General features: G+C 37.2%; 2 protein-coding genes across 4 annotated transcripts; one reads left to right on the top strand and one right to left on the bottom strand.

The window, feature by feature from the left end:
• Nucleotides 1-1,004: 1,004 nt before the first annotated feature.
• Nucleotides 1,005-15,448, bottom strand: LOC122669927 (protein ABA AND ROS SENSITIVE 1). 3 transcript variants are annotated; one of them, XM_043866842.1, is made up of 7 exons: nucleotides 15,253-15,448; nucleotides 13,308-13,407; nucleotides 10,419-10,635; nucleotides 4,252-4,591; nucleotides 1,637-1,712; nucleotides 1,496-1,542; nucleotides 1,005-1,392 (listed from the first exon to the last, which is right to left on the bottom strand). In XM_043866842.1, exons 1-7 carry the CDS (start codon nucleotides 15,348-15,350, stop codon nucleotides 1,215-1,217), a joined length of 1,056 nt encoding a protein of 351 aa, XP_043722777.1. In that variant the 5' UTR covers nucleotides 15,351-15,448; the 3' UTR covers nucleotides 1,005-1,214. The 3 variants fall into 3 exon arrangements, with proteins under 3 accessions (XP_043722777.1, XP_043722778.1, XP_043722779.1); XM_043866843.1 differs by having other exon boundaries at nucleotides 4,252-4,588; XM_043866844.1 differs by having other exon boundaries at nucleotides 1,251-1,392; nucleotides 1,496-1,541; nucleotides 1,640-1,712.
• Nucleotides 15,449-18,433: 2,985 nt separating this feature from the next.
• LOC122667934 (elongation factor 1-beta 1-like) lies at nucleotides 18,434-24,017 on the top strand. The gene is made up of 6 exons (XM_043864424.1): nucleotides 18,434-18,566; nucleotides 18,821-18,937; nucleotides 21,407-21,473; nucleotides 22,569-22,686; nucleotides 23,378-23,491; nucleotides 23,601-24,017. Exons 1-6 carry the CDS (start codon nucleotides 18,481-18,483, stop codon nucleotides 23,762-23,764), a joined length of 666 nt encoding a protein of 221 aa, XP_043720359.1. The 5' UTR covers nucleotides 18,434-18,480; the 3' UTR covers nucleotides 23,765-24,017.
• Nucleotides 24,018-25,310: the final 1,293 nt, after the last annotated feature.

The raw sequence follows: 25,310 nt of genomic DNA, 5'->3' as shown, positions 1-25,310 counted from the left end.
TCTCTTTTTTTTCTATTGGCAAAAACCAACACATTTCGTTGACGAAATAACCAATGTTTCATCGGCATAATTTAGCATATTTCTCAAACGATATAAAAAAAATTTCACCAGCGCAATTTAGCACATTTCGCTGGTGCATTCTAGCATTTTTTACACAATCGGAATTTCGCAAAACCCTAATTTGCATAATATGGTGGCAGAAAACCCTAATTTGCATAATATGGTGGCGGAATGATGTCGTCTTTGCACCAAAGCCTAGACACGGTATTTAAATGACAAAATAAACCTATCCTATAAGTTTTAGCCAATTCCAAAAAGATTGAATTTTCCGAATTAATCCAGGGGCACAACTGTCATTTTCCACCATTCAATCTTTGAGAGCTATGTCATAAGGGTCCTCTAGGGTGACAAAAATCAGTGTCTTGACATACTAGATCTTTATCTCTATTTCATGAAACAATGGCAACCACATCTTCTATAACCATATCGAGATTGATTTGGCGCCATCTCTTGCATTTCAGAGTAACACAAGCACTGGGGTTCAAGTGCCTAATCCTTCAAGGCAAGATTGAGGACAGCATCAATAAGCTATCAGGAGAACTGAAGAAGCAAGGGAGAGAGAATTGGGAACTGACAGGTGCTAGCATGGGGAGGTGTGGGAGATTCCATTCCGCCCTAGCAGCACAGAGAACAATAGCATTTTTCTCCCCCTTGCATTTCAATTATCCGGCCTTCCAGTCATACAATGGCTGCAACCAATGTTTTTCCTCAAAAGAAGCTTCCTTCTATATACCTGGACAGTCCTGTATATATAGGAAAGGTTGAAGCCCGATTACTAAGGTACATATGATCCCAGTCAGGCATGTTTTATTGACCATACCAATCCATCCTTCAGCTATGGATGTCCATCGAATGGCCTGGAAGCAATTTCAGAAAATTTTTCTGTTGATGAAAGGAGGAAGGGGTGTTTGCTTAGTAAATCTTGGCAGTGTCACTCATCATCCTGCTGGTAAAAGATGTTCTTTTATAAACTGGCCATCAGCTTGAACCTTTCTACAATCTAGAGCAGATTTACAGTAGCATTACAGAACAATTTATAGGCTACACCTATGATGTTGAATTGGAGACAGGGAACCAAAAACTTGTACAATTGAAATCGCATGCTCTTTCAACGTTGTAGTCAGTGAAGGAATGAATAGAGCATTTCAAACTGTTCATAAATGTTTAGCTCTCCAATCTACTGCAAAATTTTCATCATCATCTTCATCACTCGATGATTCTTCCTTGCTCTGTTCCTCAGTAGCTTTGAGAGGGACTTTTTTTCCAGAAGAACTAGCAGCTTTACGCTCTATTTGTTTGTTCTTTAACATTTCCACTCTCTGCCGACAAGCTCTGCAGGACCAGAAAAGAATGGTTAAGAAAATGTGTAACAGACTAACAGACCAAAAAAAGTGCATATATATTATGATTTCTTTTAAAGAATCCAATAACTCACTGTTGCTCTAATGACTCAGCCCCCTCTATCATTTCAGCTGCATCAAACTGTCGATACACATTGCATTTGCCAGCATGTGTTAGCATAGTTCAAAGTTTTCAAACAACAAATAAGCTTCTTTGCGACAATTGAAACACTGACCTCCTCCTCTTCTAACCGCTCATCCACTTCCTTTAAGTCCCCTTGGATCAATTTTTCAAACTCTCTGTACTCATCCCTGAGCATATTTTAATATTTACAAATGCACATGTAGTTTAGAATACAAATTTAAGGAAACCAAGCAATAGAAAATCTAAATCTGGAACATATCAGCTTATTTTTGCCCCACATGGCTGACTCTTAGGTTGCCAATTCTACATTTAATCAAGTATTATAATAATCACACAAAAACAGAGTGATGCGATGGCTTAGAATACATCATATTAAAATGGAACAAATGCAATTCGATAGTTGAACTTTTTATGGTTCTCAGATCCAAATAGGAATCCAGTTTCTTTAGATATAATGCTTCCACTGATATGGGATTATTATTCTTCTAAAGAAAAATGCTAAAGAGACTGCAGTAAGACACCATATTTCAGTACAAGGAAGGATTCAATTAAAGCAGTGTCATTGTTACCCCATCATGGAGACATTCAATTAAAGAAATTCATGTATCTACCACATGAAAAGCACTTGCTTAGAACACAACGATGGATTCAATTGAAGCAGTATAATTGTTACCACCAACATGGAGATAAATGACCAAGATAACCACAAAATGGTTAACACTAACAGACTCGTTTATCTGTAACATGTAAAATATCACTTCTTGTGTGCGATTCCCATGATCCAGAAAATGAAGAAATGCAAAAACACGTAAGGCTTTGATAAAAGTTGGCTTGATCAACCTCTCTGAAAATGGTTGGAAATTGAAGATACAAACTATATTGCTGGATTCATTTCGGTGCAACTGGAAGGAGAGGTGCAAGGCTTATTTGGGACCAACATGCTGATAAGATGGAACTCATTAAAAAAATCAAGTATAAGGTACATATTGGAGCATTAGCAGATGACAAGTTCAAAGGCACTTCAGCTGAATAGCTACTTGGAGATCCGGATCCATTGATTTTTTATAATGGGAAAATAAAGAATATGATTGTTCACAAGCAACATCCTCTTGAAGACTGATAGGATTGTGCATGACCATCTATTTATGGGATTGGGATCCTTTTTATTTTTATGAGGAAAACAATTAACACGGGGATCATTCAGTAGCAACCTCTACTTGAGCAAATGTCTAAATTGATTATAGATTGATTCGTTAGGGAATCCTGATGCTTCAGGACAGCAGGAGAGTAATAGGCATTTTGAGGAAAGAATCATGGGGATTTTTCTGGATAATTGGTGAACAAGACTCCACAAGGGTAGAACTTATAGAACTCTGAAAAGGGAAGAAGAAATGCTGATGTTAGAAGAGGTGGTCACATCCGGTAATAGAGAATGACTAGGCAGACGTTACAGGATGGACAAGGAATACAATGAAGGAGGGCCCATAGAGAAGTTGAGTTCCCAAATGCATACTGACTTCCAGTTGCTGAGGAGTAGGCAAGAAAAGGGCTGCTTAGACCTTGACTTAGTTATCTGGATAGTATCCCTTTGTGAGATGTAACATGTTACATATATTAGTTGAATGTGATTGTTTTAAGGTAGCTTCTCTTACTATGGTCCCTCAAGGGAAGGCTGTACTCTTATTTACCAGAGTATGTACTTTCTTTCCCCCACCCCACCCCCTCACTATAGTTATAATTTAATCCCAAAAGTAAAAAAATATACAAGGGGAAAATGCCAATAACTTGTGGGAGGTAAACAATAAAATTTATCTTTCGAAGTTGAGATATGACAATAAAGACTATAAACTATCCATCCAATAGTCAAAAAGGCCAAATCAGCCATCCACGTGGCAGAAGAACACATATCATGTTATCTGAGGTACATTCATAGGCCGTCAAGAGATCTTTTTTTCAATGGACAAAAAACTGTTTGGCCCATTGTGTAAATACCAAGGTTTAAAGTATCGGTATCGGGTATGGTATCGGTCGGGTGATTTTAAGAGACGTAACACTACAAATATGCATGGAAATGGCCAAGATACACATGGAAATACACTTTTGGAACAACAAAACAATATAAATAAGCAATATATAATAAGTGGCATGCATAAACACTAAAATGGATAATAATGTATAACCAAGGTTTCTTACATGTTGTAATAGTCTACAGCCATGAAGAGTATAGGATGATGCAAAGGATGATGTTGTAGCACTCCTTGATTCGTTTTTTAGTCCAAAAAGTGTGAAAAACCAAGATTAAATTCAAAATTTTAGACTCTTGGTTGAGAGCTTTCCTTCATTTTTCCATTAGAGTAGGAGTTGTATCGAGTCTATGAGTAAAAAGGGCTCTTTTATGGAATTTATCAATTGTATCGGTATGTATGGGTATGTATCGCCACGGCCGATACGTATTGATACATATCGATATGTATTAAACCACCCAAAGAACCCTTTACCAGACGTATCGATATGTATCGATCGTATCTTATCGTATCGGCCGTTACACTTCGATACAATCCGAGACAGTCCATTTTGTAGAGAGAGAGAGAGAGATCGGTATGTATCGTATCGGTACCGACCGATACCGATACATACCAATACTTTAAACCATGGTACATACTATACCTACTAATCAAATAATATCTATCATACATGAGAACTTACTTTATATCAGGCTTGACAGGCTCAATGCCACGTGCACGTAAATCGGCGTCCTTGTCATCAAAGAAACCTTCAGGAAGAGCTCCCGTGTTTTGCTTGACTTCTGAAACTTTGGCCTTTCCAGACCAGGGACCAAGCTGGTTGGAAGGCTTAATTTCATTTCTCTCTTTTGACTCTACTACATGATCAGTGGGTAATCCCTTGCTTTCTGAGTTGTATGGTTCCAAAGAATGAGTTTGAACAGAATCTTCTGCCTTTCCATATTCATATAGAGATGAATCAGAGTCAACCAACTTGGTGGAAGATTGAGGACCAGTAGAACCATTATTGCCTCCGCTACCTGCTACTGGATAGAAAAGAATCAGCAACTTATTGGCCCCATATCCTTCCCAAAGAAAAAAAAAATAGAATTCTGATTCATCAAAACATCAAACACACACACACACATGCGCACTCACTCACACAATCTGCATAAGATGAACAACAAGGATCCATCAAAAAATAAAACAAAGTAAATTTAAACAATGATGTAAACCAAGACTGTCAAAATGAAACCTCATTCAACAGAGGCAATTAGCTTGGACAATCTTCTGGATGCTTCTATGTAACATGTTGTCCAGAAGATAGAAGGTAGAGAATTGCCATACTGCTACTTTTAGCAAGTTTCTTTGTAAAAACAACTTTTCTTAATGGTTGAAAATTATTTACTGCTTGCAGTCAGTGACATAAGAAGTTTTGATCTTCTCCTTCACTTACGTTGCAACCGAGCAATAAGTGGAGGTTGGAAAACGCAGTTTCCAATGGGAGGGAACCAAAATGGATAAAAAGTTCTTGATGAAGTAAAGCCTATGAAACCAAGTTTTCTAGACTGGTCTACAAGGTAAAAAAATGGTTGTACACAATGGGAGGAAGAAATTAGGTAATGCAGTTATAGTGCAACATTAGGGCCTGTTTTGATAGAACTTGGTTATGGGCTTTTGTTTTAAATGTTTTTATTGGTTATAGACTCAATTATAAGGTCCAAATTTCAGGTCCACAAGGTGTACACGATTTTAGTCTTTTAGTTTAATATCCAGTATGTGGGGCCCTCTTAATCTGGAGGCCAAAGTAGTTTTAGTCTAGTAGCTGCTCTAGAATAGTCTCATTAATGCTAATATAGTATTCTAGTTAGTGTTTGAGTCCATTAGTCTCTTTACTAATTGTTTAATTCTGTTAGATTATATGTAGGTGTTTAAGGTGTTTGAAGTTCACTCAAACACTACTTTTTGCCTTTCTTATATACGGATGCAACCCCCTATCAGATTACTAATGCAAGACTCAACCTCGAACCAGGGAAACCAGCGGCAGATTGATTGCAGCAGGATCAATACAATAAAAGAACAAAATTAAATAACTAAAACTCTTTTATTGCTAATTTCTGTTTACATATGAAGTAGAGCATAAAGGATAAGAAAAAGAAGAAGAAAGGGATATAGAAGGGGAGAATAGGATCAGCTATCTCAGGATTCTCCGCCCATCATCCGCTCACCCAAGGCTTCTCACCCACGGTATCTCACTATTGCTGCATCTCACAGCTTCATCAATAGCTCTTTTCTCTTCAATCTCTGTCCTCTTCTGCTCAGCCACATACATGATACATGTATTTATAATAAAGCATGGTTACAAAATAGTAACTCCCTTTTGGCTATTGGGAGGATTACAAAATAGAAACCAAACGAAAATAAAAACTAAATCTAACTTAAAGGAAACAAAGGACTGAAATAAAAACTTCTAAATAAAAGCTAAGCATACTTTCTAAATCTGAAATTAGAAACTATCTAATCTCCTATTACAACCATTTTTTACTGGAAACTAAAAATATAAACAAGGTGTACTAACATAGTTAAACAAAAGTAGGAACAAAGCTGTCCATATGTGCCCCCAAATCACTGTTCACATGAACAGTAATTCGAATACTGTTCACGTGAACAGTAACTTTTTATTTTTTATTTTTAATTTCTGTCTTGGTCCCTTCTCTTCCTTCATGCTTCTATCTGGAGTGGGGCTCCCTTATTTGATGCTCCATTGAACCAATAAAAACCTGCCACATCATCAGACCAGGCTGTCTCTCACAGCAGTTGAATCCCACAACTACACTGGGCTGGTTTTGGGGCCTTGTTCCTGCGGTTACACATGGACCTGTGATATTACACAGTTGAATGAGAGTTCATTTTTGAAAAAGTGTGTGTGTGTGTGCTGTGAGCTCTTCTCCCCTACCCCTCTTCTCTCTTCTCTTTTTCTGTTCATTGTTCTGTTCACAGGTACTCTTTACTGTCCCTATAGAGCCAGTATCTCTTCTCTTCAATTTCTTTATCAAGAAAAGTAAGCTCTGCACCCCCACTAGTGTGCCAGTAAAATCTCCTTAAACTTGAGCCTGTGCAGCAGCCAATCAATTTGTTGACTCATAATCTGGGATTACTGATTAGGATTGACTGGCTGCATCATTAGGGCCTGGAGCTCCATCATTCAAGGGCAATTAGAAAATCAGAATAAGTATTTCTTACAGCAAGGAATAAAAATTAAATCGAACTTGTAACAATCAAAAGCTGTCTCAAATAACACACACACACAGAAACAGAGGTGTATTTATGTATTAAAACGGTGGGTTGGTATCCCTCTCCTCTCTAGCAATTCAATATTTGGTTATTGAGTTGTGGACCTGTGGTTACCTAAACCAGGTCGAATGCGAATGTACTCCCCAAATGCGAATGTACTCTTTAATACTCTTGTCGAGTTAGCAACATCACTATCATGGTATCGTTTAAACTCCTTATATAATATAGCAACATCTTGGCACTAAAATGGCTTTGCTATCACCTAGGCCCATCTTTCCACCATGACAACTAGGGATAGTCCAGGTTAGTTTTAAGTTATTAGAGGCATATTAAAGAGTTCAGTAGGTTAGGGTCATTAGTAATCTAATATTTAATATCTGAATTTGAATAATTGATGGAAGGAGAGTGGAGGGGAGGAAAGGCTGTCAATGATAATAGACGAGCGAAGATGAAAAAGAAAACAGGAAAGAGGAAGATATCAAAGATAAGTACTGCAAATACAGATCCAAATAAGGAAACCACAAATAACTAGCTGAACTAGGATTACTACACAGAGAAATAAAGAAGCTTAAGCCTCTAGGGAGAAAATTAATAACTTGAAGCAGAGAAATCAGATGGGGCTGATTTTCTGGTCGAGTGGTCTTCTCTATCAGCAGAATAAGTCTGCAAAATATCTCTAAAAGCAGAGCAGCAGAATTCCACAGACAACACCTGGTACCACTAGTATGCAAGCAGTTCAAACTCAGAAAAACAAATCAGAGAACAGACTACCAGGAAGTCAGGAACTAGTATGCAGAACTAGATGCAAATCGAAGCAGTACTCAGGATTGATGCTAAAAAATATGTGGGGGGGTTTTGGGCCCAACGCTAGAGAAGAGGCCAATGCAGTTGTACGAGTTAATCTACAGTTTGGGCTGCTTCACTATTAGGTGCCTTGCCTAGTCAGCCCGTTAGTGCATTGTGACATTCTCTTAGGGCAACCATAGCAATGTAAGGCTGGAATTCTACGATGGTGCATGGAATACGATCAAGGTGGAACAAGGAGGGGGAACGTTTCTAATGTTGCCTCACATGTTGATGGATATGCCTCGGCAATGAAAGTTCCCTCCTCCTCCAACTCTGCACCAACCTAATTTTCCTACTCATGGAATTGCAATTCAACTCTCTTCTCCAAGATATGCGCTGCCTCAGCATCGAGATCACAATAAGGGCATTATGGGTTTGTGACCTAACTCGACAGAGTCAAGTTCTTTTAAGAGCGGGAGAGCTGCTGCAGTTGCAAGGCTGAACCGACCTCAATAGGGGTAGTTAGGAAATTTTTATGGTAAATTTTGTAATTTTAATTCATTTTTATTATGCTTGTGAGCAAGAGTCATAGGGAGATAGAGAGTCCAATTAGCTTTGAATTAATTAATTCTATTTTCAGTTTCAGAGTTTGTTTATGAGTTTTTTTTTTTTTTTTTCCTCTTTATTTTATAAGAATTTAACCAACGATGGGAGAGGATTGGATTGAATAGAAATTTCTGAGTTTTCAGAAGCTGATGCGCGGATGCTTGCTGCCAATGGATGCCTTCCTCCTCCATCGATTTAGTTCTGAATCCCTCTTCTAGGCTTGTTCTTCCCAACATCTCTGTTCTCTATTTCCTTTTACTGTTATTCTTCATTTCATTTTACTACTGTACTTGTTCTGTCCTATTATTTCCCTTGCTATTGGTGATACTACTGGGTTGTGGAAATTTGTTAGAACTTCAAAATCAAAACTCAGGCTCGACTTGACGTCTTACCACCAGACCCACTTGCAGAAATAATATTATGTTATTACTTGATCTCTTTGATCTGTAATTGGAAAATGACCCCTCATCTTTCTGTCATTCACAGTCCCCATGATCTTTTTTTTTCCATCTTTCTGCTTCTCAATCTAATTGATAAGAAAGAATAATGATGGCCTCAACCAAACCCCCTAAAGAGAGAAAAAGGAAAAGAGATTAATTAAATAAGTGGAAATATTTTAAAAGACCCTGTGGATGGTTCTTAGTAATACATAAACCTGATTACGAGAACTAGGTACTGGTTTTGAAGGCAATTTATCTTTTTCTAGGAGAATGCAGTCTGCTAATATGTTGACTTGAGAAGGGGTTAATAGAAGGTCGATGCACGTGGACCTGTATCCAATAGCACAATTCCTTGCTTGGATTCCTGAGTCTTCAGCCTATTTCTTTTGTAGTTGCTGTACACTATGTCAGTATGTCCTGTACTACTTGATTCTTTGACCAATAAATCTTTTAAAAAAATAATATGGATTTATGTATCATCTTTAAGTCTTGGGTTAGAGGTCAGGCCCTGGTTGAATGGTAAGGTGACTCCATTATGACCAAGTGGTCACGGGTTCAAGTCTGGAAACAGCCTCTCTGTGAAAGCAGGGGTAAGGCTGCGTACATTATGACCCTCCCCAGACCTCGCAGTGGCAGGAGCCTCATGCACTGGGTACGCCCTTTAAGTCTTGGGTTATTTCTAATTACTCTATTGAAGGGCATTAGGTTATGTGGGAAAAAAATTTAAGTCAAGTAGTTTAGGAAAACTGGACATAATATGGTAGTTTTGAGTAATTAAGTCAAAAGTCTTCCCCAGTGTCCAAGTTGTTTTGGATAAACTTTCCAAGCTTATTTAAGTCTTTTCTCCTTTCCTTTTTGCATCAGAATTAGGATATAGCAACTGTATAAGATCATTTCGTAGTATGGTAATTCTGAGTAACTAAGTCAAGTCAAAGTCTTCTAAAGAGTTCTACTTGTATTTGACAAACTTAGTTCTCTATCTATTCTCTTTTGCATTAGAGTTAAGATAAATAAGTGGAATAAGTTTACTGGTTGCTAAAAGGTATGCTTAACTCTTTGGCTGCATTCCTACTGTTCCTTGGCTATGGTCAGAGAGTTTTTGCTGCTGTTATGGTTTAATTTCTACCACTGATTATTACTTCTTCAAATTTCCTTTGAGCTACGTAATATCTTCTCAGTAAATTCTTTCCTTCATTTCTTCCGATTCAACATATTTGGCGTCTTTAAGTTATAATTGTAGAAAGTTATAAAGATTTATTTTCTGGTCAATCAACCTTCTCGAATCAATAATCGATTCCTCTGGAGAAATCAATCCTCAACAGGACAGCCCCCATTATTCATGGAGATAAACAATTTTCTCTTGATCAATTCCCCCAATTTCCTTTTTTAAAGTTTCATTGACTTAGGCTTTGGTTGACTGCACCTTCTTTAGTTTCTCCCTACACCCTTAAATTTCATATCCTTTTTTTTAACGATTATAGTTGATCTCCCTCTATACCCTTCTTTTAATCCCATTAATATCATTTTGCAATCTCAACCTCATAGCTACCTAGAGTTATGTATCAGGCCCACTACCCACAGAGTTCAGGTTTTTAAACCTGATTGCATCACAAATTTCCACTTAAGGCCATCAGACTATCAGAGTAGAGTAGATGCTACAGAGTCACACAATCATTAAAAGAAACTTAAGGAGAATTAGACCCATATTAAAAAATAAATAAGCATTCTAATGACATATTCATACCAGTTCTTTGTCTTTTTGTATCAGGATTATCAAAAAAACCTTCTGGCAGCACAGAAGATGACCGTGATTTATTTAATTCTTTGGGGGCTTCAAAATTAGTTTTTTGCAACTCTTTAGGATACTTAGATTCAGGTTTATGAACCTCTGCGAGGGCTTCAGATTTCCCACCATTGACTCGTGATAAACCAGCTGCAGAAGACTTGACATTTTGAATTGCCTGTGAAACATAATAGTAGTTTCATCAGCAGACAGTAATACATATCATGCATGTAATAACAATATTATTTCATGCAAACATATTGCCTACATGTTACATGGGATGAACAAAATTAAACCGTAAGTCGATGGAAATACATGTAATCAAGGTAAACAGTTATGGACATAAGACCACAAACATCGACCAGACTACATTGAACTAGGCTTCAGCTGTTAGGAGCAAGTCCATCTATCCGCAAAAGTCAGTCCATCCACCAGGACTGGGACCCAATACTCCAGCAGAACTGCAGAAGTCAGTCCAAAGCAGCCAGGACGGAGCTGTGGGTTTGGGTGAGTTAGGTTTCAGGGCCTCAGGGAAATAAAACTATTAGCTGTTTTTATATTATTCAAATAATTTTAGATGAGTTACTATTAAAAAAAGTATAATATATTATATTGATTTTATTACTACATAGGAATATTCTAGATGAATTACTATAGGTCAAATTAAATTAAAAAGTATTTAAGTTCAAAATGAAATATATTATATCGATTTTATTAGTATATAAGAAGATTCCAGAATAAGCGTTTTTAATCAAGGTCCATAGTGGTGGGTTTGAACCCAAGTTCTGTTATATCACACAAGGAAATAAGGATCTCTAACATAGTGAAATTCTATGGTAGAGATTTTCAATCAGCTTCATCGTTGCAGTTCTCAGCTACCAATCAAACAAGATATTCCATGGTGTGCCAGCCCAGATGATTTATTTAATCAAACGTGAGAACCTCCATAGATAAGTCACATTTCTTATTGATTGGTTGATCCAAATAATAACATTAGAAGCATCATCCTCCACCACTAAATTAGTGAATCCCACCTTCAAAATAGGTCCAAGCCCAGTCGTGAGGAAGCAATTCTGCACTTGTAGTCCTCTCCCCTATACAAGGCTCGAACAAACTTTCAAGACCAAAACAGGACTATTCTTGATCAATCCTCAAATCTCTAAAAGGTCCCAGGTTTCCAACAGAATATCCATTGAAGTTAACAACCTAGTTCTGCTCACCCTAATCTGTTAAGCATGACTGTGGGTGTGTGTGTATGAGAGAGAAAGAGATCAAACTCAAAATTTGAAGATGGAGTGTCTACTCAGACTATAGTCTCCAACGAACCCTAAGTTTTGTTGTTCCTCTCCCTTTAAGCAATAGTGTAAATTCCGATGCCATCACCGAGAGGGATGCTTCCCCCACCCCAAAGACCTTATCACCCTCCTCTCCTCTCAATGTCTGCCCCTTTCCTCCTCCCTCCTCTTCAGATTGAAGGAACTAAAGAGCCAAAGGCAGACCTAAAATGACCCTAGGAGAACCGGAGAGGAAAGACATGCATAGCTTAGGCCTTGTAGCAAGCATGACCTCGAATAGAGCTGATTGGAGGCATGGTTCAAGATTTCGCGAAATATCGCCGATATATCGAGATATTTCGGAAATCTCGACAGTACCGAGATGAAATGGAAAAAGTTCATATTTCGTTGATATTTCGTGATATTTCGAGATATTTCGTGATATTTCGTGATATTTCGGCCATATTTCGTGATATTTCTTGCGAGTCTTGCACTCTTGTGAGTTGTGAATTTGTGACTTTGTGTATTGACTATTGGGTAATGAGTATTGACTATTGAGTACTAAACTATTGACTATTATGGAGTTTATGAGTTATGACTTATGACTTATGAGTTATTTTTGTTTCATTACTTTATTTAAATTTCTTATATGTCTTTTAGTACCTAATCACTGTGTAGTTAACTATTTATACATCAGGTCGCCGTATATCGTCAATCAAGGGTGCAAACCCAAAACACCACTTTGAGTTCATTTTTTTTGCAATATGAAGGTTTAAACGTGTTTTTTTTGGGTAAATGGTTTAAATGTGTTTATTTAGCTTAAATAAGGGTGTACATGAAGTATTAGGCCTTAATATGGCCAAAAACCCACCGAGATGGAATGCCGAAATATGGCAGAAAAAATACCATATTTCGGTGATATTTCGATATATTTCGGATATTTCGGCCATCTCGACCAGCCCGAGATACCGAGATATCGCGAGATTTTAAACTATGATTGGAGGGCAAGGATCCATGTAGCTGACCCCATTTAGTTGGGATAAGGCTGAGTTGTTCTTCTTATTCAAGTCTGGAATTCTACATCAATCATAGCTATAAAATCAGTTTGTTGTTCTGATGTTATCTTCTTATTGTTTCTGTTTCTGAGAAACTGATCAGAGATCAAATCTGAACAGGGTGATTGATATGAAATCTAGTTCTGGTCATGTTCCAATATTTGTTCTTCTCTTCTCTCTTTGAGGACCACATGCGCCTGCCTGCATCAACAATGCAGCCAAGAAAGAACTCTTTAAAAGCAACGAAAACTAACCAGGATTAGAAGAATTCCCCATGTACTAATCAGGTTTTTTACCATAATTTTATTTTTCTATAAAAATAAAAGAGAAATAGAGAGGACAGAAAGAAAATTTATAATTCATGCATGCACAAAGCAGAAATTTCCTCCATGTAAAATAATAGTTTAAATTAAAACAATTCGATGATAGATGTGTTGCACATACAGGCTGATGTAGTACTCTAAAAAGTTTCAGCATTTTCAACAAGAAATATAAGTAAAAAAAATCCAGGAAAGCATCACCTCATGATGTTTACGGGATGCTTGGTGTGCAGGCCACATGGATTCAGATTTCAGAGTGACATCACAAACCCTGCAGACAGGTTGATCATGTTCATTGTACCTACACGCAGAGAAAGGCAAAAAATCAGATATCCTTGTAATTAGTTCCATATTCAATTTAATTATTAATTTCTCCATTTCTTTTTCCCCTTATCTTTAGTTACTCTTCTAATGCAAAATCGACCTTGAACCAGGGAAACCAGCACGAGATCGGTTGCAGCAGGATCAATACAATAAAAGGAACAAAATTAAATAACAGAACCTCTTTTTTTATTACTATTTTCTGTTTACATATGAAGGAGGACATAAAGGATAAGGAAGAGAAGAAGAAAGAGATGTAGAAGGGGGGATAGGATCAGCTATCTCAGCCCATCATCCTCTCTCCCAGGGCTTCTCACCCACGGTATCACACTGTTGCCGCATCTCACAGCTTCATCAATAGCTCTTTTCCCTTCAATCTCTGTTTCTTTTCTGTTCAGCCACATACATGTATCTATAATAAAACAACCCAAATCTAATCTAAGTAAGAAACTAATTAATAAAACCTATAAACTAGAAACTAGACTCTTAACTAGGATTCCCAATTACAATTACAACTCAAATAGGAAACTAAATAAGTGTATAATAATAAAAATAACACCAAAAATCAACTCTTCTACGCCAGCAGTCCATATCAGCGTGAACAGTAACTTTTTTTTCCCCTTGGTCTTCTTCATGCTTCGATCTACATCAACTTCGTTCCTTTATAGTAAGATATTTTTTCCAAACAACAAATGATATGAAGTAATATTACTGACTCCAAAGTCCGAATTATATACACACTCATCAGCAGATCATACAATATACTCAATAATCATAAATCCATAATGCAATGGTACATATGGGACAAGACAATTAGTAATCATAATGCATCGATACATATGGGCCAAGACAATTAGTTGGAATGGATGTCATTGCCTCTATATTTTAATTGGTATATCATCTCTGATTTCTAACATAATAGAAGTGAGTGAAACCAAGAAGCAAAAAAAGTAGAACATATATCCATGCTAAATCACCAGCACATTTCATTTTGGGAGATTTTATATTTTTGGGAAAAGGCTGGGCACACTGTCTGTGCACCGGCACTGTGTCTATCTCTCTCTCCCCCTTTGAAATGACCCCCATTCCCTTCCAATATGATGCTCCATCCCACACCCCCATTGATGCCGCCCACTAGCTTACCACATGCGGGCGGTGTGTTTATCCCTCTCCCTTATATTTTTATCCCTACACATTGCCACTATTGTTTTCTTATTTGTACTAACGTTAACAAATTAAAAACATTCTTAGGAAGCAGTCATGCCATAACACTACAATGTTTCACATCCATACTAATGTGTAGTTGTCTACACAACACCTGATAGAAATACATAAAAGGCATCAAAGCATTAGAGCCATTATGAATGTGTTTCGATTAAGGGACTGTCTAAATGACACCTTTATAGGTGTATTCAGAAGTTGTAACCTTCTTTTGATTGCCCCTTATCTTATTCCTAAAAGTTTTTCAAGTCAAGGGTAAAAAAGGATTTTCAAAATAATTTGAAATTGATTTATCATTATGTCATTACCAAAAGCTGCCATTGTCTTTGCACATTTTTTGAATACATATGTGAAATGACAAGATGTACACTCATTGAAATAAAATATGAATGTCATACTAAAAAGGGAATAAAGTAAGGTCATAAATTATTTGACACCTTAAGGGGTGTCAATAAGAAAATCCCTTCGGCTAAAGATATATTCATAACTAAATGTGTACAATATATGTCAGGAAATGCAAATAGAGATATGTTCATCATGTCCCCAACTTAGATTATGCTCAGGATTATTTACAATCTAACATTACGATAATATCCAATTTTACCTCACGAGAGGAGAATCAATGCGTTTCTCATGTTTTTGTGCAGAAGCTTCTTTCAATTTAGCTCGATACAAGGCCTTCTTCTTGGCTTGAGCATCCATCGTTATCAGAGGGACCAATAATATCAAGGCAAATCAATCAAGAACAAAGCCAACTTCTTTGATAAACAATCTGAAACCACACAAGAAATTTCAGACCTTTGTCTAAGGAACACAATCTTATAAATGCAAGACTCCAACAAAACATTTCTCATACAAATACACCCTTGATTTTTTTGAATGAAGACATATATACCTCTAAAACAGTTGGGGGGAGAGGGAGGGGGAGAGGGGAAGAAGGCAAGATGCCACAACCAACATAAATGCAGGAGAGAAAAGGAGGGGTAGGAAATTTATGGTTGAATAGTTTGAAATGAGTTATTTCTCCTCTCTACTTTGTTCAAGTTTCATCAGGCTCTGTTGTTCCGTTCTCCTTCTCCACAGTTGAAAAAATACCAGCAAATTGCAGAAAAAAAAAATTGTAGATTAAAGAAAACTATGATTCAGAGACGATTCAATCCTTTTTGTGCTCCAGGTGAAAACTAAAAGAAGAAGAAAACACTGATGCAAGTCAAGCAGCTACAGTGAACTTCAAAATGGGCATTGATAGACAAAATAAGCATGGGGCAATAATAAGCTATTTATCAGAAGGAAAATGCGTTTCATATCTCTACATTCTCCAACGTTCAACAATCAACTTAATCTCTAATCGAATTAGGGTTACAAAAGAAGACTTACCCTGGAGAGCTTCAAGCTGCATAAAATAAAGCATAGAAGGGCAGCAAAGAAACCTTCAAATGGCATAAAACAGTATAACCGAAGAGAGAGAGAGGGGGGGGGGGGGGCAACTAGTTCGTAATATGATAGCTAATAGAATTGTTGGAAAACCAGGTTTTCCGAAACCCATCACGACAGGGAGAGAGAAAGGTGTACATACCGGAGGAAGGCATAGACTGCTGTTGGGGAAGACGTGTTCCTGCAATGTTGAGTTGTTGAGTCGGGGAAGAGTGTGATCTGTGATGGTTGAGAGGTTGAATTGAGAGAGCCATGGTTTGGAGAGTTTCCTAATCCCTATAATAACATGAGAGAAATAACTTTGTCCGGGGGAGTGTGGCCTACGCCAGCACTCCCATGAATCTATCTCTCTTCATCATATGAAAAGATGGTTTTGCCCCTTGTTTTTAAGAAAGAGAGGGATCAAAGATATACACATGGGAGTACTAGCATAGACCACACTCCTGGACAGAAAAAACTGCTTTCCTTAATTTATTTTGAATTTTCTTTATGTGACTGGTTTAGCCATTTGGAGCAGGCTTTGAGTTTTTTAAAAGACTCGATCAGTGTTTTTTGACTCATTGAAAACCAACGAATTCCTCTTCTCTTCTCTTCATTTTTTTTTTTTTTTTTTTTGATAGTAACACAAGCTTTTATTGAGACTAATGTGTAGCAAAACTAACTCCGTAATCCATGGATTGAAAATAGATCTTATATTGTTGTACATGTTACTAACAAAACCTTTGTTGCCTGGGAATCAGCAAAGTTATTTTGCTCCCTTGGAACGTAAGAGAAATTACATCTAACAAAGCATGATGAAAGATGAATAATATCATCCAAAATAGGTTTGTGAATTAGAGGTAGAGAACTATCTCTTTGTTGAAGATATCCCACGTCTTTCTAATCTGATTCCACCATCAATCAAATATATCCCCCAGAGGTTCCTTCTAATAATGTTGATCGGATCATCATAGTTGCTACTTTGCTGACAATATTAAAGATAGAGCTTGACCATGACGATTCTTGTAGGTAAATCCAAGTCTACCTTGTCAGATTTGGATTGTAAACTTGCATCACAACTCGCTGGAGGAGGAGGTACCCTCTTAGATGTCCGGTTAGATAGTTGTGTGGTTGAAGGGACTTCATACCCACTACCCTGTACTTTGGATCCTTAGTTCATTGATCAATTTTCATAGCATAAAAATCAATCTTTATTTTTCTATAAATGAATATCTTTCGGTCTTTGTAACTATGATCAAGTTGGATTTGTGTTATTTTGAATCAATCTATATTTCACATTAACAAATAAATACATCCTTTCATTTCATCAGCCACCCATATTTTTGTGGCTTTGGCTCAAATCTAGCCATTTATGCAAGCTAAAGGAGAGGAATAAGAGTTTTTTTTTTTTTTTTTTGGTAAACAGGGAATTTATTCAAAAGGAAGAAGAGATTCAAGTGTAGATTGGTGAAATATGAAACCAAACCTAATTATCATACGGACAACAATTTCATTCTTAATTATTACAGGTCATGATGGTTCATCAAGGATGCCATTCTCTGCACTTTCTCTTGGCACAACAAAATCCTAAACATTTGGACGTAAGCCCTTCTCTTTCTCTACCAATCTTATTCTTCTATTCTTTATCAGTGATCAGTAATTAACTTTAAAGCAAGACAAGGGGGTGTTTTGCATAAAGTGATCAGAAAATTAGGATTTTTGAAGGTAAGGTAGGGTTGGGGAAGAAGGTGGGGGGTGGGTGGGTATGGGGAGGTCAGAGAGGAGCATTAGGACATTGACCAATTCTTTTACCATGCCACAAATGGCAGAGGGGGGTTGCCCTTTGGTCATGGCAAGCTCCCCACCATAGATAAAGGTGGGAGCCTGCCATGACCAAAGAGCGATAGGGGTAGGAATTAGGATCGGCTCATGTAAGTTGGGGATTTTAAAACATCAAAGGAGAAGAGGTGGTGAACCTTTGCTTTTTTGGGAGAATGAGAAAAGAAATTCAAGATACGGAGTTTGAGTAAATATAGATTGAATATACAGAAGTGATAGTAATTATTATTTTTTTTCGATGTCCTAGCGGAGGACCTATCGAAGTAATACCTTTTTTCGCCCATTTTTTAATTCTCTTCCCCCGCCCCTACATAAATATTCCATCGTATCCAAAGATATCCCTCCACCTTGGAATACAGCTTCTGATTTTCACAATTAGGGGCCGGGGCGGCGGCCTTTGGGTACGGAACGATATTTTTAACATAATCACCATCTAGGGCTTGGGAGTCTGATTTGTGAAGCGATAACTCACCAATATCTAGTGTTTGCTATAAATATCATTGTTTCCTTTACTGACCATCCTCTTTACGTTCATAGGGTTTTCTAACTTCTGTTAGGGTTTCTGCCTCTCTGCTCTGCAATGGCCGTCTCGTTCTCCGATCTCCACACCGAAGCTGGTCTCAAATCCTTGGAGGACTATCTCTCCGGGAAAACCTACATCTCTAGGTAATTCTTTTATGTACCTCTTAAAGCACAATAAAGTTCTGTTCTTGTGTCTCATCTGTTCCTAGTGTTACGTTGTTTCCTGCTAAAATGCAAAGTATTGTTGATTAAAAATCGTAACGCAATTTCTTTGTTGAGTATTTCTTCTACGAGATTCATCGTGAATTTGCTGTTTTTTGTAGTCAGTTGATCTATTGATAGCAGTCTAAATGCAGATTCTGAATATTGTTTATCATGGCATATTGCTGGTTTTTCAGAGATCAACTCACTAGAGATGACATCAAGGTTTTTGCGGCTGTTTTAGGGAAACCCGGGGATGCGTTCCCAAATGCTAGTCGCTGGTACCACTGTGTTTCATCCCATCTAGCCGCAAGGTTTGTGTGTCTGATTGTGGATCTTAGTTTAAGTGACGATTGTAATAGATTTTTTCCGTTTTCTGAACTTATCTTAATTTTTAATTTGGTTCCTCTTCTTGCAATTGGCTATGCTGTGCTTTTGTTTGTTTTCCCGATTCTGATATCTATTGGTAGAGTGAGCTATTCAGTTAATATCAGAATCAGGAAAGTATCAAAAACTTGCAATTAGATTTCAGTATCACAGTTACTGGAATGTTATGGTCAGAGCTATCGTCGGCATGCAACTATCTGGTAGATCTATGATTATATTTTTTCAATGGAATTTTTTGTTATTTTTGTTTGTGGTTGGGACTTTTTTAATAATTTAGTGTTTAATCTATTGCCATTGTGCTCATTTTGATTGTTTTTGTGCCATAAATTTTATTTTCTTCTGTTTTCCGGGTAAATCTTTATGTAGTAGATGTCAGATTGTAATTTTGTATGCGTAGTTGCATGGTGACACGTTGTGTGTCATTTGTCCTTTGGTAAACCATAGTAAATGGTCCACTCAACTAGGGATGTAAATGGAATGGATTCGGCTTGGATATGGATCAGATGTGATCGGATCCGGATATTCCCTAGCCGAATACGGATACCTCTAAACGGATTCGGATACGGATCGAATTCGGATTTTCGACCATCTGTTTACATCTCTACCTTGTGTAACCCGGACCTTCCTCCCTGTAACAGATACAGTTCACTCTCAATCCATATCTCTTAGATCATGATTCTATTTTCCTCATATTCTAGAACATGTCATATCTTCAAAAACCCTCAAGGTCATTATTTACTTAGTTTTTTATTATTAAGTATTTGGATGGATTTTTATCAGAGTATTTGGATTTTTTTTTCCAGATATCTCTAAACAAATACGGATGTCCCTAAACGGATACGGATACGGATTGGATTCAGATTTTTGGATATCCATTTACATCCGACACAACCTCACAGAATTTACTTCAGCCAGTAGTTCCAATTTTCAACACATTTCTAGTTTTTTCAGTTGCTTTTTTTTGGGGCAATAATCGAGGGTTACCATACGAGTAGAAATCCATCTAATGTGTGAAGGGGATATACTCTTTATCATTTCTAGGTGGAAATCCATCCAACACATTGAATCCACATGCCTGAGTAGAAGAGACTTTATTGCTTAACTGAAATTTGATGGTCAAAATGACCGTCTTACATCTCTCTTTGGATAACTTTTGAGTATTAACTATCACACTGAATAGGTTCAAATCATTTTCTTTTTTCTAAGTAAAAAAGTAATATCTAATCAATAATAAAAGAGAGAACAATTAAATACCCAATTCTTACTTGAAGAAGTAGAACTTGAACACCATATCATTTTGTTTCAAGTTGGTGCTTGGAAGTCGTTGGCTATTTTACACTTATTTGTTTACATATTCTTTTAACTTTAATTTTACCCCTCACCATTCTAACTAGAAATTTTAGGCAATAAAAAAGTTGCAAGTGCTGATCCCATTATAAATGAGTACAGGAGAGGGTAAAATTTGAATTATAAAGCCAAATCAAAGGGGTAAAATTAGCGAATTGATTTCACTAGAGGCACTGATCCGGAATAATATTATGACATGGTAACAGAATCTTCCATGGAGGACCTTTTGGACCCAAAATATTGAGTGGGTTGGAATATGTAACAAAAAAAATTGGGGGTAAAAGGTCTCAAAAACTTCAAGAGCTTTACTTATTGGTACTTTTCACTGGGTCACTTCTTGTTTCTTGGTTTGGCTGGCCCCTCTTGGTTATGCACTTGCGCAAAAGCAAAAGTGAGTGCCTCAATACTGATCTTCAAATCCCTAGGTTTTAAACCTGACCATCATCTTTGTTGAAGTCACTGATATGATTGTTTTAGATCGAGTCCTTTGTTCAGAGTTGTTATCCTGACCACTGCATAAACTGAATGTTTGAATAACCTTTGTGTGCTCAACTTTGAGTTTAACTTGAAATAGAAATTTAATAGATCAGGATTTGATCTTTGGAATGAAAATTATTAAAAAGGAAAAACGACTTCATAAATCATAAAGATTTATGACTCACTCAAGATAGATATGTTTTAGATTTGGACTAGATTTTTTAACCTAAATATTAAAAAAGGAGACTTCATAAATCATAAAGAACTTAATGACTCCAGAATATTTATTAAATAAATGAAAGAATTGGAATATTCCTGACACTTTTGTTTTAGGGTCCATGCGATGATGCAAACCCTTCTAAGATGTTGGAGATATGAAAAATCTTCCATGGATCATTAGAGAGTGTAAAAGTTATAACTGCTAGGCCCCTGCATGAAAGGGGGATACAATGTATGAATATGGCATCCGTTTCAGTTTTTGAAATTACATGTATAATCCTGGTTCTTTTTGGTACGTTCATCATTCTATAATTTCCCTCTTTTAATGCTATTTCTTTATACTCTTGTTATAGGTTCCCTGGCAAAGCTGCTGGAGTGAGAACAGGTGGCCAAGCTGCCCCAGCTGAGGATCCTAAAAAGGTGTGTTTAAGCACGTCCACTAGAACATTTTGTCACCTTGTCACTTCTAGAAATGGTGATATAGCACGTATTTGTTCAAGTTAATGGTTGAATTCTGATGAATACACATCTTTATTGAGGTCTTTGCATACAAATACACACACACTCACACTTAAACACATCTTTCTCTTTCGTAGTGTCTATTCTCCTTTGCAAATCGTACTTTAGATAGTTTTTGTGAAATTAAGGTTGGAAGGTTGAGATTTATGTTATGGTCCGATCTTGTAGTCTTATTATGTCTTTTTCGTTTTTTGAATTTTCCTTCTTGCTTGGGAATTTTTGTTTGTGTGTACTTTTCCTCTGTGCCTAATAAACCTTATTCAGCAAAAGGGAATTTTTCTTTGCGTTCCAATTTACTATAGAGGGTACCAACCGCACACCTGTCTTGGGACTTGTGCTTACTATTTAGTTCCACATGGTATGGAGACATCCTGGTCTGTTGGCTCTATTTTATTGAATTCATGCGAGACTTTAGGTAATAAAGTGACTGATCCAAAGGGTTAGTCTTTAGTCAGAGGATCCCACTCTTCTCCAGGGAGACCAGTGCCCAGCGGGGCATCCAAAGGCTGGGCTGTGCTGCCCACAGACTATCGGGATGTGTGTGGCACTGCCCAACGGCTTGATTCCCCTTGGGCACTCATTGGGCGTTCGGATCCCTGGAGAGGAACTCAATCCTTAGTCAGAGGCTCTTGATCTATCCCATGTATTGGTGCCTCCAAAATCACCTTGTAGTTTTATGCACAGTCAATGACACCTGTATCATTACCTCGATCTTTTGGGGAGCTCATATGGTATCAAGCATTATTGTTACGGTTTTGTTGACATTGGAACTGATAACTAGTAGCTCACCTCCTAACCAAATGAATAAAATTTAGAAGGAATGACTGGGTAATGATTGAGTAACCTTGCGTCAGTTATTGATGTTAAATGTATGGATGAGAAAACTACTTGGGCATGATTGTAGTTCTAGAGTTGGCCTGGCTTTGATTCTCTGGTTGTTCTGCCTGGTTGGGAAGTATCCTATCTTTTCATCTGAAACCATTCTCGAATTTCTAGGATGCTGCAGAAGGAGATGATGACGATGATTTAGATCTCTTTGGTGATGAGACAGAGGAGGACAAAAAGGCGGCAGAGGCGAGAGAGACTACTAAAGCATCTACAAAGAAGAAAGAGAGTAAGTTTTCTTCAGTTTCATCACTTTGTGTAGAATAAAATTGATTGCTTGAAGTTATTTATTGACGTGTTGTTTCCAGTCAGGGGAGTAAACATGTGATTTGTGACATCTTGGACCGGTTGGACATTATTATCAGATCATCACTTAATAGGTCTCTAAATCGGGTTACTCTGTATATTCTACCTTGTCATCCCAACAAGGAGTTTTAATGCTGTATATGCAAGTTGAAAATGATAATGGAATGTTTTTGACCTTCTGTTAGCAATCCAAGTTTTTGTCACAATTTGTTCCTATTCTCTAGTGCCCATTAGAGCTTTTCAATTATTCCTGCCTGTAAGTAGTAACCATCTGATGTTTAAAATGTTAGGGGTTTTAGTGATTCAGGGGTTTCTTGTGAATTAGATCAGTTCACTGTTTGTTTGAGTGAAAGTTATTGTGTTCTTCATGTCCAACGAAGAAGTTTTCGGATGGTCTTTTGCCCCCTCCCACTGCCCCTACCCCCCCAAAAAAATGTAAAAAGAAGAAAGGCCTTCAAAATGCCGTATCGTCACAGGGCATATGTCCTCCTTTGGGGGGGGGGGGTTGTTTACTGTTTTCCTACATTTATTGGCCTTTTATTACTGTGAATTGTAACTATTAAGTAATAACAAATTTCTTCCTCCATTCCTCTTTTCAATTTTTACCTTACTAGGTGGGAAGTCTTCTGTTCTTCTGGATGTGAAACCTTGGGATGACGAGACTGACATGAAGAAGCTGGAGGAGGCTGTTCGTAGTGTTCAGAAGGAAGGTCTTTTCTGGGGAGCATGTACGATATATATATTTATGTTTTTTTATATTTTTCTCTCTTATTCATCTGGTGGATCCTGAAGCGAGAAGAGATTTAAATTACTTGCATTATGTTGTGTGTGTTTCAGCAAAACTGGTGGCTGTCGGGTATGGGATAAAGAAATTGCAGATCATGATGACCATCGTTGATGACCTTGTCTCAGTGGACGACCTCGTTGAGGATCATCTCACGGCTGAGCCCATTAATGAGTACGTACAGAGCTGTGACATTGTTGCCTTCAACAAAATCTGAGGCGAAATGGTTATTGTATTCGTAGGGGTTAGTTATTTTTGTTTTCGCTGCTTTCAGTTTAATTTTTCTTTCTTGCAATTTTAGGGATTTAGCGTCTCTATTTATCTGTTGTGATCTAAATACCCCTTTTAAATTGTTGAGTGTTATAGCCAACATAAACAGTAGTTTCGGCTTGTTATCCTGTGGCAACAAGTAAATATTTCATCTGATTTAAGCCATTATTGGTTGTTTATGAAGATTTCCTTTTCTTTCATGTTGTATTGGTCCAAATTTTTTACCAAAAAAAAAATTGGTCCAAATTTCGCCCACGGTTGTAAGAGCTTCTCATCCCATATTTAGACCCAGTTTCCCCTACCCTCTTCGATCTATACATTGGGGAGAAATCTCAATTACATTGCCAACCCAAATCGATGCTTTGTCCTATGTAAACCAAGGGAAATAAGAAAAAGGATTTTTACAATAATTTGAAAGTTCTACGTAGAAAAAAAAAGTTAGTGATTTGTCATTTATGTCATTATAATTTGGGCTAAAAACCACTATTTGGCTTGTGAGCGCTGTATCCTGTGATCTCCTTTAATTAATGCAATTATTACATTACCAAAAAAAAGTTACAAATTCTCAACGCCTTAAGAGGTGGCAATAAGAAAATCCTAAGGCTGTGTTTGGTTGGATAGAAAACTAAAGAAGTGAATAAAAAAGGGAAAAAAAAACGTTTTTCATAGTGTTTGGTATGTATAGAAAAGATAAGGAAAAAATTTGAAACATAAGCCTACGTTATAAATTTTTAATCCTCTTCCCTGTTCAGTTGTAAATCTCCCATTTGTGTTTTTTTTTTCTTTTTCTGTTGGCCGTCGACACCTCCAGCATTCCAGTCGTCCAGCTAAGACCATGACAAGAGAAGTGCAACAAAACTGGAAGGGATTTTCAATCCCGTCCATTGTTGTATGATCCCTTGACCGTGGCTGAAGGAAAACTTCGTACTAATTTATTTATTTGTTTTTTAATTTTTCTCGGACTCTTTTACTTATAGCACTAAGACCATGACAAGAGATGCAAGAAAAGGATCTCTCTTGACTGGAAGAATCTCGAGCATCCCTGGAAGACAGAAATCCAGATCCTTTACTGTAGGCAGCCTTGGAGCTGAGTTAGGAAATGGCTGACGGGTTTTATAAATTTTTTTTTTTTTTGCAAGGATAAAATTTATTGAGAAGGATGATAAGTTGAGCTCAAGGTTTCCAGATTACAAAGATCATGGAGCCAAGGAATGAAATTTGACCATGCTGTCTTACTTGTCAAAGACAAGGCTTTTCTAGTTAGGGAGTGGGCAATCTCTCCTGACTGAAAGAATCTCGAGCATTCTTGGAAGACACAAAATCCAGATCCTTTACTGTAGGCAGCCTTGGAGCTGAGTTAGGAAATGGATGAGGGGTTTTATAAATTTTTTTTTTTTTGCAAGGATAAAATTTATTGAGAAGGATGATAAGCTGAGCTCAAGGTTTTCAGATTATAAAGATCATGGAGCCAAGGAATGGAATTTGACCATGCT

Source organism: Telopea speciosissima, chromosome 7 (genome assembly GCF_018873765.1).
Source record: "Telopea speciosissima isolate NSW1024214 ecotype Mountain lineage chromosome 7, Tspe_v1, whole genome shotgun sequence".
NCBI lineage: Eukaryota > Viridiplantae > Streptophyta > Magnoliopsida > Proteales > Proteaceae > Telopea > Telopea speciosissima.
This window is presented reverse-complemented; position numbering and strand designations above follow the sequence as displayed.